Genomic DNA, 13,939 nt, shown 5'->3' on the forward strand with positions numbered 1-13,939 from the left:
ACCATTTTCGTCTGAGAAGACTCAAACTGTAGTTTAGTTTATGGCATGTCCCAATTGATATATAGGTCGCATCTGTTTACTAGAGGTCTTTCACGCACTCCACCTGTACCCGAGACACGATCCGGTACTCCGAGGCACGATCTGGTAACCGAGCTGGGTCCGGGTACAGAATTGTAAATAATATCACTGGTTCTGGATCGGATCTGTGGTAATTTAATAATATGCTGACTAAACGTGGGGCTGCGTTTTCCCGAGGTGGCGGCGTTGGTAATGTTTTCTGGTCAATCATAACATCACAGACTACAGTCATAGAGCCTCCGTGTTGGGGCAAAAGTTAGGAGATATCTAATCAATGGAAGATGGAATTAAAAGTAGGCTACACGACCAAAGAGCCAAACAGGTAGGCTACTTACTATTATATTCTGAATGTGAGTTGTGTTGTTGTTTGTAACTGTGTCGGACCAGAAAGCCACATGCAAACCTCAATTAGCCTTTTTAGCTAGTTATGTGGCTTAACTAGCTTCCTCCCAGTTTTGGATTACAGTCAAGACGGGTGCTACCGTCATCATTATTTTATATGATAAATAACCTATGCTATGGAAAGCGTGTTAAATTCTACTTTCAGGTCTTACACTATATATACAAAAGTATGGGGACACCCCTTCAAATTAGTGGATTCGGCCATTTCAGCCACAATCGTTGCTGACAGGTGAATAAAAATCGAACACACAGCCATGCAACCTCCATAGACAAACATTGGCAGTAGAATGGCCTTATTTTTTAAAATGTTATTTTTTACCTTTATTTAACTAGGCAAGTCAGTTAAGAACAAATTCTTATTTTCAATGACYGCCTAGGAACAATGGGTTAAACTGCCTTGTTCAGGGGCAGAACGACAGATTTTTACCTTGTCGGCTCGGGGATTCGATCTTGCAACCTTTCGGTTACTAGTCCAACGCTCTAACCACTAGGCTACGCTGCCATAGAGCTCAGTGACTTTCAACGTGGCACCGTCATAGGATGCCACCTTTCCAACAAGTCAGTTCGTAAAATTTCTGCCCTTTAGAGCTGCCCTGGTCAACTGTAAGTGATGTTATTGTGAAGTGGAAACGTCTAGGAGCAACAACGGCTCAGGCGCAAAGTGGTAGGCCACACAAGCTCTCAGAACGGTACCGCTGAAGTGCGTAAAAATATAATCTGTCCTCGGTTGCAACACTCACTACCGTGCTCCAAACTGCCTCTGGAAGCAACATCCGTACAAGAACTTTGTCGGGGGGCTTCATGAAATGGGTTTCCATGGCCGAGCAGCCACACACAAGCCTAAGATCACCATGCGCAATGCCAATCTTCGGCTGGAGTGGTGTAAAGCTCGCCGCCATTTGGTGTCTTAAGCAGTGTAAACGCGTTCTCTGGAGTGATGAATCACGCTTCTCCATCTGACAGTCCAACGAACTAATCTGGGTTTGGCGGATGCCAGGAGAATGGTACCTGGCCCAATGCAGTGCCCTACTGTAAAGTTTGGTGGTGGAGGAATAATGGTCTGGGGCTGTTTTTCATGGTTCGAGCTAGGCCCCTTAGTTCCAGTGAAGGGAAATCTTAACGCTACAGCATACAATGACATTCTAGATGATTCTGTGCATCCAACTTTGTGGCAACAGTTTGGGGAAGTCCCTTTCTTGTTTCAGCATGACAATGTCCCCGTGCATAAAGCGAAGTCCATACAGAAATGGTTTGTTGAGATTGGTGTGGAGGAACTTGACTGGGCTGCACAGAACTCAATCCCATCGAACACCTTTGGCAAGAATAGGAACCAGGCCTAATCGCCCAAACATCAGTACCCGACCTCATTAATGCTCTTGTGGCTGAATGGAAGAAAGTCCCCTCAGCAATGTTCCAACATCTAGTAGAAAGCCTTCCCAGAAGAGTGGAGGCTGTTGTAGCAGCAAAAGAGGGGACCAACTCCATATTAAAATGACCATGATTTTGGAATGAGATGTTAAGACGAGTAGGTGTCCACATACTTTTGGTCATGAGGTGTATCATCTGTCCACAACTATCTACATTGCTACTGTAACCAGGAGTCTTTACACCCACTGGTCAATACAAAACGCCATATTTATTCCACACAGCAGTAGGCCATAAAGACAGGACTCACAATAATATGCAGTCAAGCTCTTCTTATAAGGGTTTTCATCCAAAAGCTTCTACTTCTGGTCTATAGATAGCTATGAGGTGATTGTATTTACAGTATGGTGTGTAGATACCAGGTAAGGGAATTGTTCCTGTAGAATAGTTATGAGGTAATGGTATTTCCAGTCAGATAACAGCAAAACAAAGCAGCAGGTTATCATAGCTTGATACCGCCTCTCAGACTGCAGCAGATTGTTGTGGTACCCTTTATCTGTCCTACTGACTCACCTGACAGACAGCAGGTTGTCGTGGTACCTGTATCTGTCCTACTGACTCACCTGACAGACAACAGGTTGTTGTGGTACCTGTATCTGTCCTACTGACTCACCTGACAGACAGCAGGTTGTCGTGGTACCTGTATCTGTCCTACTGACTCACCTGACAGACGCAGGTTGTTGTGTACCTGTATCTGTCCTACTGACTCACCTGACAGACAGCAGGTTGTCGTGATACCTGTATCTGTCCTACTGACTCACCTGACAGGGACAGCAGGTTGTTGTGAAACCTGTCCTACTGACTCACCTGACAGAGACATCAGGTTGTTGTTGATGATGTAGAGCCAGGTACACTTCCTGGGGAACAGCTAGAAGGGGAACATAACACAATAAAGGACATTCAATACTGTTGAAATAGAACAATTTGGCAGTAGACAACACACTATTTCATGGAATCGGACCTACAGTAACTAAGACTAAGCCTTTAAGACGAGGTAAAAATGAGCGTAGACATGTTTATAGCTATATTTATTAAGGATGGGCATCTTTCCCTTTCAAGACGATTTGTATCTAGCTCGATACATGGGCTCCGATACGATACAGGAACGATACGTTTAAGTTTGAAACGTCAGTTACAAAATAGCTATGACCACAGCCAAAGAATATATAGCGAAACTTTGTCTTTCACCTCCATCTACTAAATCAGATTGTTTTGACCAGTGATCTTCTCTTCGGGCCATACAGTGTACACCTCGCCAAAAGTAATCGCTGTCCTCGTTATGAAATGATCAACTTTTACCCTGTATATCTAAAAAATGACCATATATATACACTGAGTATACAAAACATTATGAACACCTGCTCTTTCCATGACAGACCGAGCAGGTGAATCCAGGTGAAAGCAACGATCCCTTATTGATGTCACTTGTTAAATCCACTTCTATCATTATAGATGAAGGAGACAGGTTCAAGATGGATTTTTAAGCCTTGTGACACAATTGAGAATGTGTGCCCATTCAGAGGGTGAATGGGCAAGACAAAATATTGAAGTGTATTTGAACGGGTTACGGTAGTAGGTGCCCGGCGCACCGGTTTGTGTCACGAACTGCAACGTAGTGGTGGAAAAAGTACAACAGTTTTAAAAAGATACCTTAATACAAAATGACTCAAGTAAAAAGTGAGTCACCCAGTAATATACTACTTGAGTAAAAATCTAAAAGTATTTGGTTTTATATATACTTATCAAAAGTAAATGGAATTGATCAAATGTACTTAAGTATCAAAAGTAAAAATATAAACCATTTCAAATTCCTTATATTAAACAAACCAGACGGTACAATTAGATGTATATTTAAAAAAAAAAAAAAGTATAATATTGACAGATAGCCAGGGGCACACTCCAACATAATTTACAAAACGAAGCATTTGTGTTTAGTGAGTCCTTCAGATCAGAGGAAGTAGGGATGACCAGGGGTGTTCTCTTGAATTGGACCATTTTCATGTCAATGTAACGAGGACTTTTGGGTGTCAGGGAAAATGTATTTTCTTTAGGAATGTAGTGAAGTAAAAGTTGGCAAAAAATATAAATAGTAAAGTACAGATACCTCCTCAAAAACTACTTAAGTTGTACTTTAAAGTATTTTTACTTAAGTACTTTTCACCACTGCTGCAAATTACATACACTACCGTTCAAAAGTTTGGGGTCACTTAGAAATGTKCTTGTTTTTGAAAGAAAAATCCCCCCCAAAAATGGTCCATTAAAATAACATCAAATTGATCAGCAATACAGTGTAGACATTGTTAATGTTGTTAATGATTTCTAAGTGACCCCAAACGGTCACGTAGGTTGTCACCCAACTAACAAAAGCCTAATATCACGCTAGCCATTTTAGCATTTCAATGCTAAAGGTGGCGTGCAGATGTGCAAGACCAGGAACGGGGCAGTCCACCTCGCGTTGGTCAGCGTCGCAAAGCCGGGTACAGCGCGCCGTTCGACTAGGCTACTGACGTCGCCCGAGGTTTTGTTACGGCACGCAAAAATGCCTTGACGATCAACGACTGTCAACACAGTTACATGCAGTTAGGACACTGAAGGAGAGGACGCATCAGTTGTCACAAGAGATGAGGTCTTACCTGAAGGTATGTAATACGAGCTAAACTTTTTAGTGAACCGGCGATTCSTAACGGTTTCAAATCATTTTCTGACCGATGCACGCTACATTTGAATCGGTTTTGGGATACACTTGTATCTTAAACATTAGAAATCGGGGACCGACGCGTATCGGGTGAATCGTTCCATCCCTCATATTTCCGAGTGGGTTTTATTAGTGCTGTGCCTTCCACCGTATTAAAGACTACAGACGATAATATGCGTTATCAGTTTGTTCCTATATATTTATGGTTCAACAAGACACAGTGGGTTTTATTAGTGTCAAAGCGACATGTTAACCCATGTGTTCCTACCTGTTCCATGGTGGCTTCATGCAGCTCATTCAGGTTGAGGGTATAGATCCCATCCTCTGTCCCAAATATAAGGTACTGGTCTGGAAAACAGGAGAAACATATTGAATTGTCTGTGACACATACTCCCTCTCTGTAACACGTGTGTGTGTGTGTGTGTGTGTGTGTGTGTGTGTGTGTGTGTGTGTGTGTGGTGTGTGTGTGTGTGGTTGTTTGTTGTGTGTGTGTGTACACTAGTGTGTGGTGTGTACATAGTGTGTGTTGTGTGTGTGTGTGTTGTGTACACTAGTGTGTGTGTGTGTGTGTGTGTGTGTGTGTGTGTGTACACTAGTGGTGTGTGTGTACAGTCGTTTGTGTGGTGTTGTGTGTGTGTGTGTGTGTAGTAGTTTGTGTGGTGTGGTGTGTGTACTAGTGTGTGTGTGTACACTAGTGTGTGTGTGTGTGTGTTGTGTACTAGTGTGTGTGTGTGTGTGTGTGTGTGTGTGTGTGTGTGTGTGTACACTAGTGTGTGTATGTGCACAGTAGTTTGTGTGTGTGTAAGTCGTTTGTGTGTGTGTGTGTGTGTGTGTGTGTGTGTGTGTGTGTGTGTGTGTGTGTGTGTACAGTAGTTTGTGTGTGTTACTTTGGTATCCGGGTGTATCCACGACGTGGCACAGTTGATTTTCAGTGGAAGCCATCAAATTTTGGAGAAACAGGCCCCATCTAGAGTAGTGATGAACAAATTCAACAACCGGGTTTCAGAGTTCATCTCCACCCAAGTTGGTCTGGAAGATAGTAACCAGAGACGACATTCTGACAGAGACGACATTCTGACAGAGACGAATTCTGACCAGAGAAAGAGACGACATTCTGACAAGAGCAAGCAGACGGCATTCTGACAGAGACGACATTCTGAGAGCAACCAGAGACGACATTCTGACCAGAGCAACCAGAGACGGCATTCTGAAGAGCCAGAGACGGCATTCTGACCAGAGACGACATTCTGACCAGAGACGACTTCTGACAGAGCAACAGAGACGACATTCTGACCAGAGCAACCAGAGACGGCATTCTGACCAGAGCAACAGAGACGGCATTCTGACCAGGCCCAGAGACGGCATTCTGAAGGAGCCGATTCTGACCAGAGCCAGAACGACATTTGACCAGAGCAACCAGAGACGGCATTCTGACAGAGCAACAGAGACGGCATTCTGACCAGCACCAGAGCGATTCTGACCAGAGAACCAGAGACATTCTGACCAGAGAACGCATTCTGACCAGAGCAACCAGAGGCATTCTGCAGAGAGAAATTCTGACCAGAGACGAACTTCTGACAGAAGCAACAGAGACGACATTCTGACCAGAGACCAGAGACGGCATTCTGACCAGAGCAAACAGAGAGGCATTCTGACCAGAGCACCAAAGGACGGCATTCTGACCAGAGCCGACATTCTGACCAGAAGACCAGAGGACATTCTGACAGAGCAACCAGAGAGGCATCTGACCAGAGCACAGAGACGCATTCTGACCAGAGCAACAGAGCGCATTTGACAGAGCAAGACGACATTCTGACCGAGAAACCAGAGACGGATTCTGACCAGAGACGACATTCTGACCAGAGCAACCAGAGACGGCATTCTGACCAGAAGCAACAGAGACGGCATTCTGAAGAGAACCAGAGACGATTTGCCAGAGCGACATTCTGACAGAGACGACATTCTGACCAGAGCAACCAGAGAGGCACATTCTGACCAGAGCAACCAGAGACAACAGACAGCAACAGAGCGCATTCTGACCAGAACAGAATTCTGACCAGAGAACCAGAGACGACTTTCTGACCAGAGCAACCAGAGACGCATTCTGAACCGACGCATACCAGACAACAGAGACGACATTCTGACCAGAGAACAAGACGACATTCTGACCAGAGACGAGATTTGACCAGAGCAACCAGAGACGACATTCTGACCAGAGCAACACAGAGACGACATTCTGACCAGAGCAACCAGAGACGACATTCTGACCAGAGCAACCAGAGACGACATTCTGACCAGAGACGAATTCTGACAGAGCACCAGAGAACATTCTGACAGAAGACGCATTACTGACCAGAGCACAGGACGACAATTCTGACCAGAGACGAATTTGACCAGAGCAACGAGAGGGACATTCTGAAGAGACGACATTCTGACCGAGCACAGAGAGATCTACAGAGATGACTTCTGACAGAGAACCAGAGACGGCATTCTGGACAGAGAACCAGAGACGGCATTCTGACCAGAGCAACCAGAGACGAGATTCTGACCAGAGAACGACATTCTGACCAGAGCAACAGAGACGGCATTTCTGACCAGAGAACGACCAATTCTGACCAGGAGACGACATTCTGACAGAGACGACATTCTACCAGAGCAACCAGAGACGACATTCTGAGGCAGAACCAGACGACATTCTGACGTGAAAACCAGAGACGACATTTCTGAAGTAGCAACCAGAGACGAATTCTGACCAGAGACGACATTTCTGACAGAGCAACCAGAGACGATACATTCTGACCAGAGCAACCAGAGAACCAGACGGCATTCGATCCAGAGACGCAGAGACGGCCTTCTGACTAGGAGCAACCAGGACAAATTCTGACCAGAAGAACCAGAGACGACCATTCTGACTAGGTCAGGCGAGCCGAAGGGACCGTTACTCTTGCCATTTCAGTACTGTGAGTGCTCTGGTCATGAAATGTGTCTCTGGTTGCGTACACTGCTTTCTGGCTTGTACAGAGAGCAAATGCCCCAGAGGGCATTCTGATGAGGCACTGACAGATAAGGAAGTCCAGAGACTGACTGGTTTGCTTGCCTTGGTCAGCAATTGACAGGAGAAAAATGCTCAGATGCTACTGGTCCGAAGAAAATATAATTGGTCTGTCGATCTGGATGTGAGCAGTCGACATTCTGAAACAGACGCATGGTAGCAAAATGACGGTTCTGGGTGCCGTACGGGTTTGACCAGAGAACTGGACGTCAGAGACTCGCGGCATGTCTGACATGTGCTAGCTCCATGTGATAGACAAACAATTCTGACGACGTAGGAGTCCCAGAACAGAGCATTCTGACCTACCAGTGCCTGTCTGTAGGCATCGAGGGCGGTACATTTCTTCTGACCAGAGCCCACGTATGCGACATTATTTCGCACGGATCCATAGCAGACACGGCCAGAGACAGATAGATTGTCTAGTGCGTAGTCATTCCAGATTGATCGGAATCTTCTTCTGTGAAGGAGTCACAGTGTCTGATCAGACTCTTGAGAAACTAGATGTGAGACTGAAGTTAACGAATTTAGTTGTCTATGCTGGAGAATTAAAATGCGCAGTGGCTGATTGCGGATGATTCTGGTGATTGCCAGTAGCAACTGGGGTCAAACGCAAGTGAATTTGGGTTTGCTTGGTAGACGGCGTCTCTTGGGTTGTCTGGTCGTGTCATTCTGGTCAGAGTGTCTGGTGGCTCTGGTCCAGAGTGTCTATGGGTAGAACTTCGTCTCTTGTTCTTGGGTCAGAAGTCGTCTGGTAGATGTGTTCGGTTGCTCTGGTAAATGCAGTTCTCTGGTAGATGTAGTCTTCTGGTTGCTGAGAATGTGTCTCTGGTCAGAATGTGTCTATGTGCTCTGTCAGATGTCGTCTTGTGCCTCCTGGTAGAAGGGTGTTCTGGTTGTCTGGTCAAATGTGTCTCTGGTTGCTTGGTAGAAATGTGTCTCTGGTCCGAATCGTGTGTCGTCTTCTGGTTGCCTTTCTGGTCAGAAAATGTGGTTCGTCTCTGGTTGCGGGAAGGGTGATGTAGAATTTGGCCGTCTCTGGTTGCTCTGGTCAGAATGTCGTCTCTGGTATGCTCTGGCAGAAATGTCGTATGGTCAGAAGCGAACGGCTTCCGTGATCAGTTTGGTTAGGCATACCTAGACCTGGTCAGAATTGATTGTGACAATTGGGGTTGTCTGACAGTTTGCTGACACAAGATGCTCTTGGTTGCTCTGGTGAATGTGTTGGTAGAATGATCGGTCTTGGTCAGAATAGGTGTTCCCATGGGTATGAGCTCTGGGTCAACCAATAGGCAAGTCACATGGTGGCTGCTGGCTGTCGAATATGCCTGTGTCAATGGTTTGCAGTCTGGTAAGAATGTCGTTCATGGTCAGAAAGTAGCGTTCTGGTTGCATCTGGATCAGAATGTGTCTGGTTGCTCTGGTCGCCAGAGACAAGCAATGTTGTCCTTTCGGGCTTGCTCAAGGTCAGGAATGCGTTCTTAGCACCAGAGACTGGCATTTCTGAACCAGTGGTTTGTCTGGTAGAATGGCCGTTCTGGGACATTTTGTCCCTGACCTAGAGTAGGAAGTGGTCGTCTCTTCTTTGGTATTGTCGTGCGGTCAGAATGATGTTCTCGTCAGAATCGGAGTTTGGTGCTGCTGTCAGAGAACATGGCCGTCTTGGTGCTCTGGTCAGGAACTCGCCGTTCTGGGTTGGCTGCCTGGTAGAATCAAGTGTCTTGGTTTGCCTGATTACCAGCCTAGCACGTCAGCAAGAAGATGCTCGTTTGTCAGTACTGGTGCATCTGGATCAGCTTATTGTGACGTCTCTGGTTGCTTCTGGCTCAGAATGTGTCTGGGTAGAATGAGTGGTCTCTGGTAGTAGCTCTGGTCAGAGACATCTTAATGTGTTCTGTGGCTTTCTCTGGTCAGACAATGGGGAACACGTCTTGGTTGGCTCACTGGGCAGAAGATGCAGACTGTACTTGAGTTGCTATCTGGTCTATACTGAACAAGAGAACGATGACAGTGTTCTGCAAACCGTACCTTGAGGTGGATGACAGGTACTGTAGACTGTGTCAATCTTTGGGTCGGAAATTGGCGTCTGCTGCATCTGGTTGCATCTGGTAGAGGAAAGACAAGGTCTCTTGGTGTGCTCTGAGTTCAGTCACAATGCTTGCGTCGATCTGGGGGTTGGTTCTGTGGTGGAGTGAATGTGTCGTCTTCTTTCCTTTGGCTGTTTTCTTGTCTTGTTCTGTTTTTGTCTGTTCTTCTTTGTCTTTGTGCTGACTACGTGAGGAGGCTTTGCAGAAGATGTGCCGGTGAGATACCCCCTCCTCGGATTACCTGGTCAGATAAGTTATGTGTTCTTTAACTGTTGTTATCTCTGTGACGTTCACGATAGAAATTTATTTGTGGTGGTTCTTATGTTAGGGTGTGATAGGGTGGGTAGTGTGGTCGGAGAGAGTTGGGTGGTTGGTCTTTATTGCGACCCCGGTGTGGTTCATGTTTTCGTTGATGGGCGCCGGCGCTCTACAGGTATATGAGGGGCACGTACTTACCTCCACTGTTGTTTTTGTCCGTCTTCTGGGTTGCTTTCTGCCTCTGGAAAGTCCGAGATAGCGTCTCTTTGAGGTCATAGCCATCAGTCTGAGGGACGGTCAAAGCAATGATCGTTTTTTCTTTCTCCTTTGCTCCTGGTCTTGGCAGAGGTATGCTACTATATCCTGGTCAGAGAGGAAGAGAATAGCTTTTTGTCCTTGTTCGTTGTTTTCTGTTCTGCCTTTCTTTCTGCTCTTTCTTTAGGTAGAAATGGCTTGGTTGTCTGTGTAGTTAAATGTGGTCTTGGTTGTCTGGCCATCAGAAGAATGGTTCGTCTGTGGTCGAAAGATCTGTCGTCTTGGTGACTAAACAATTTCTGAGAGCCAACAGAGACGACATTCTGACAAGAGCAGAGAGAGGCATTCTGACAGCGCCGAATTCTGACAGAGCAACCAGAGACGCATTCATGACAGAGCAACAGAGACGACATTCTGAAGAGTAACAGAGAGCATTCTGAAGGGGCCCAGAGAGACTGTGAACGAGGCAAAGAAGACGGGCGATTCTGAAGAGAACAGAGAGACATTCTGAAACCGGCACAGAAGACGGATTCTTGACAGAGAACAGAGACGACATTTGAAGAGGACGGGCATTCGACAGAGCCAACAGAGACGACATTTGGACCAGAGCGCATTCTGCCAGAGAACGAGAGCTTCCTTGACAGAGCAACCAGAGTCGACATTCTGACAGAAAACCAGAGGCGGCAATTCTGACCAGGCAACAGAAGACTGTGCTTCGAGGCGACATTCTGACAGAGCAACCGAGACGAATTCTGACCAGAGAGACTTTCTGAAGAGAGACATTTGAAAGACGACTTCTGACAGAGGCACCAGAGTCGACATTTCTGCAGAGCAACCGAGAGGCATTCTGACCAGAGGCACAGAGACGGCTTCTCGAGCACCAGAGACGGCATTCTGACCAGAGACGGCTCTGAACCAGGGGAGAATTTCTGACAGAGACGACATTCTTGAAGAGCCGAATTTCTGAAGAGGCAACCAGAGACCGGCCATTCTTGACGCAGACAACAGGGCGGCAATTCTGACAGAGCACAGAGCGACATCCTGGACAGAGAAAGAGAAGGCAATTCTGACCAGAGGCAACAGAGACGAATTTCTGACAGAAGCACCAGAGACGACATTCTGACCAGAGCACCAGAGACGACATTCTGACAGAGACGACATTCTGACAGAGACGACATTCTGCAGAGACCAGAGACCGGATTCTGACAGAGACGACATTATTGACAGAAGACGAATTTCTGACAGAGACTACATTCTGACAGAGACTAATTCTGAAAGAGAACAGAGGACGGCATTCCCTGAACAGAGAACCAGTTAGAGGCATTCTGACAGAGCACAGAGATGAACATTCTGACCAGCACCCAGAGACGAATTCTTGAACAGAGCAACGCCGAGACGAATTCTGCCGAGACGAACATTTGACAGAGAACGACATTTATGACAGAGCAACAGAGACGGCATTCTGACAGAAGACGAATTCTGACCAGAGCAAACAGAAGAGAATTTTTGACAGGACCCAGAGCGGCATTCCTCTGAAAGAGGCATCCAGAGACGCATTTGGACAGAAGCACCAGTAGCGGCATTCTGACAGAGACGCATTCTGAGCAGAGACAGAGCGACATTCTGACGAGAGGCAACCAGAGACGGCAATTCTGACAGAGCAACAGAGACGACATTTCTGAACAGAGAACCAGAGACGACATTTCTGAAAGCACCAGAAGACGACATTTTGACAGAGACGACTTCTGACCAGAGGACGACAATTCTGACGAGAGAACAGAGACGGCTTCGAAGAGACGACATTCTGACAGAGACGACATGTCTGAACAGAGACTTACATTTGAAAGAGCTACATATCTGACCCGAGCAACCAAGACGGGAATTCTTGAAACAGAGGCAAGAGACGGCATTCTGACAGAAGCACAGAGGAACGACATTCTGACCAGAGAACAGAGCGACTTCCTTGACAGAGCACCAGAGACGAAATTTTTGACAGAGCGACAATTCTGAACAGAGAACGAATTCTTGACAGAGCAACAGAGACGGATTCCTTGACCAGAGACGACATTTTGAAGAGACGACATTCTGGAAAGAGAACTACATTCTGAACAGAGTACATTCTGAAACCAGAGGCACCAGAGAGGCATTCTGACCAGAGCAACCAGAGACGACATTCTGACCAGAGCAACCAGAGACGACATTCTGACCAGAGACTATTAACATCTGCTAACCATGTGTACGTGACAAATAAAATTTGATCTGATCTAGGGACGACACAAGGGTAGCGTTCCAAATGGCACCCTATTCCCTATATAGTGTTGTACTTCATAAGGCTCTGGTCAAAAGTAGTGTACTATATAGGGAATATGGTGCCATTTGGGACACAGCAGACTTGTCCACATGGGTCACTCACCAGGACTTTAGGAGTGGGTGGCAGGCCGTTGATAGCTGGTTTCTGAGGAGAAACAAATAGACACACATTAGACTGGATGAAGAGTGGAGGACATACGAAGTAATGCCGCAAAAAACACAAACTCTATTGTTTTGATCCGAGCTGGTTTGCCAAGCACCGTTTTAAAATGTTAATCTGTTGACTTCAAGCAACCTTTTCTTGTTTTAAGCAAGTTGTGATTTAATTATGTCAATATTAGCTACTGTGGTTAGCTAGCTTGGAGGAAGTATTGAGTGGTTGTGAGCATTGCGTCGGTACACTTAGCTAGCTACCATAGCCTACATTGCATATGAAGTGAGACTGGTTCATGACATTTCCTGTTTTTGTTGTCACTCCTGTTGGCTCCCCTACGTAGGGGCTCGTGCTCTTCGATTGAAGTTGCTGACGAGCATTGCGATACTACAAGTAGAATATGTAGGTTTGGCTCTACCGGGTCAGCACGCAGTAGGTACCGCTTATATTCTAGCAAGAGAGAAGCACCTGTCAGCAGTCAGATTTTGTGTGTGTTTAATGCTTTATAAACCCAGCTAATGTCTCTAACCTCAGCACTGTGGGGGGGGAAAAACCCAGTCAGGCTCTGACCCAAATAGAAACCTATTCCCTATATATCGGTCCCAAATGGAAACCTATTCCCTATATATCAGTCCCTAATGGAAACCTATTCCCTATATATCTGTCCCAAATAGAAACCTATTCCCTATATATCATAGAAACTACTCCTATATATCTGTCCCAAATGGAAACCTATTCCCTATATATATCTGTCCAATGGAAACCTATTCCCTATTATCTGTCCCAAATGGAAACCTATCCCTATATATCTGTCCCAAATGGAAACCTATTCCCTATATATATCTGTCCGAATGGAAACCTATTCCCTATATATATCTGTCCCAAATGGAAACCTATTCCCTATATATATATGTCCCAATGGAAACCTATTCTATATATATGTCCAATGATATATATCTGTCCAAATGGAAACCTATATATCTGTCCCTAATGGAAACCTATTCCCTATATATCTGTCCCAAATGAAACCTATTCCTATATATCTGTCCCTAATGTGACCACTATTCCCTATAATATCTGTCCCTAATGGAAACCTATTCCTATATATCTGTCAAATGGAAACCTATATATATCGTCCCAATGGAAACCTATTCCCTATAATATCTGTCCCTATGGAAACCTATCATATAGTCCTAATGGAAACCTATTCCCTAATAAGTCCCAAG

The 13,939-nt window shown here is 45.6% G+C and overlaps 1 protein-coding gene across 1 annotated transcript in view; it reads right to left on the reverse strand.

Moving 5' to 3' along the window:
* The window catches only part of map4k5 (mitogen-activated protein kinase kinase kinase kinase 5), a gene marked incomplete at its 5' end in the record, with an annotated part of 53,924 nt that overhangs the window by 31,120 nt on the left and 8,865 nt on the right, over nucleotides 1-13,939 (reverse strand). Inside the window, 4 exon segments of the mRNA XM_024141835.1 lie at nucleotides 2,709-2,773; nucleotides 4,869-4,950; nucleotides 5,489-5,567; nucleotides 12,659-12,704. Coding sequence (XP_023997603.1) covers nucleotides 2,709-2,773; nucleotides 4,869-4,950; nucleotides 5,489-5,567; nucleotides 12,659-12,704 — 272 coding nt within the window.

This window comes from Salvelinus sp. IW2-2015, unplaced genomic scaffold (genome assembly GCF_002910315.2).
Source record: "Salvelinus sp. IW2-2015 unplaced genomic scaffold, ASM291031v2 Un_scaffold2774, whole genome shotgun sequence".
Classification (NCBI taxonomy): Eukaryota; Metazoa; Chordata; class Actinopteri; order Salmoniformes; family Salmonidae; genus Salvelinus; species Salvelinus sp. IW2-2015.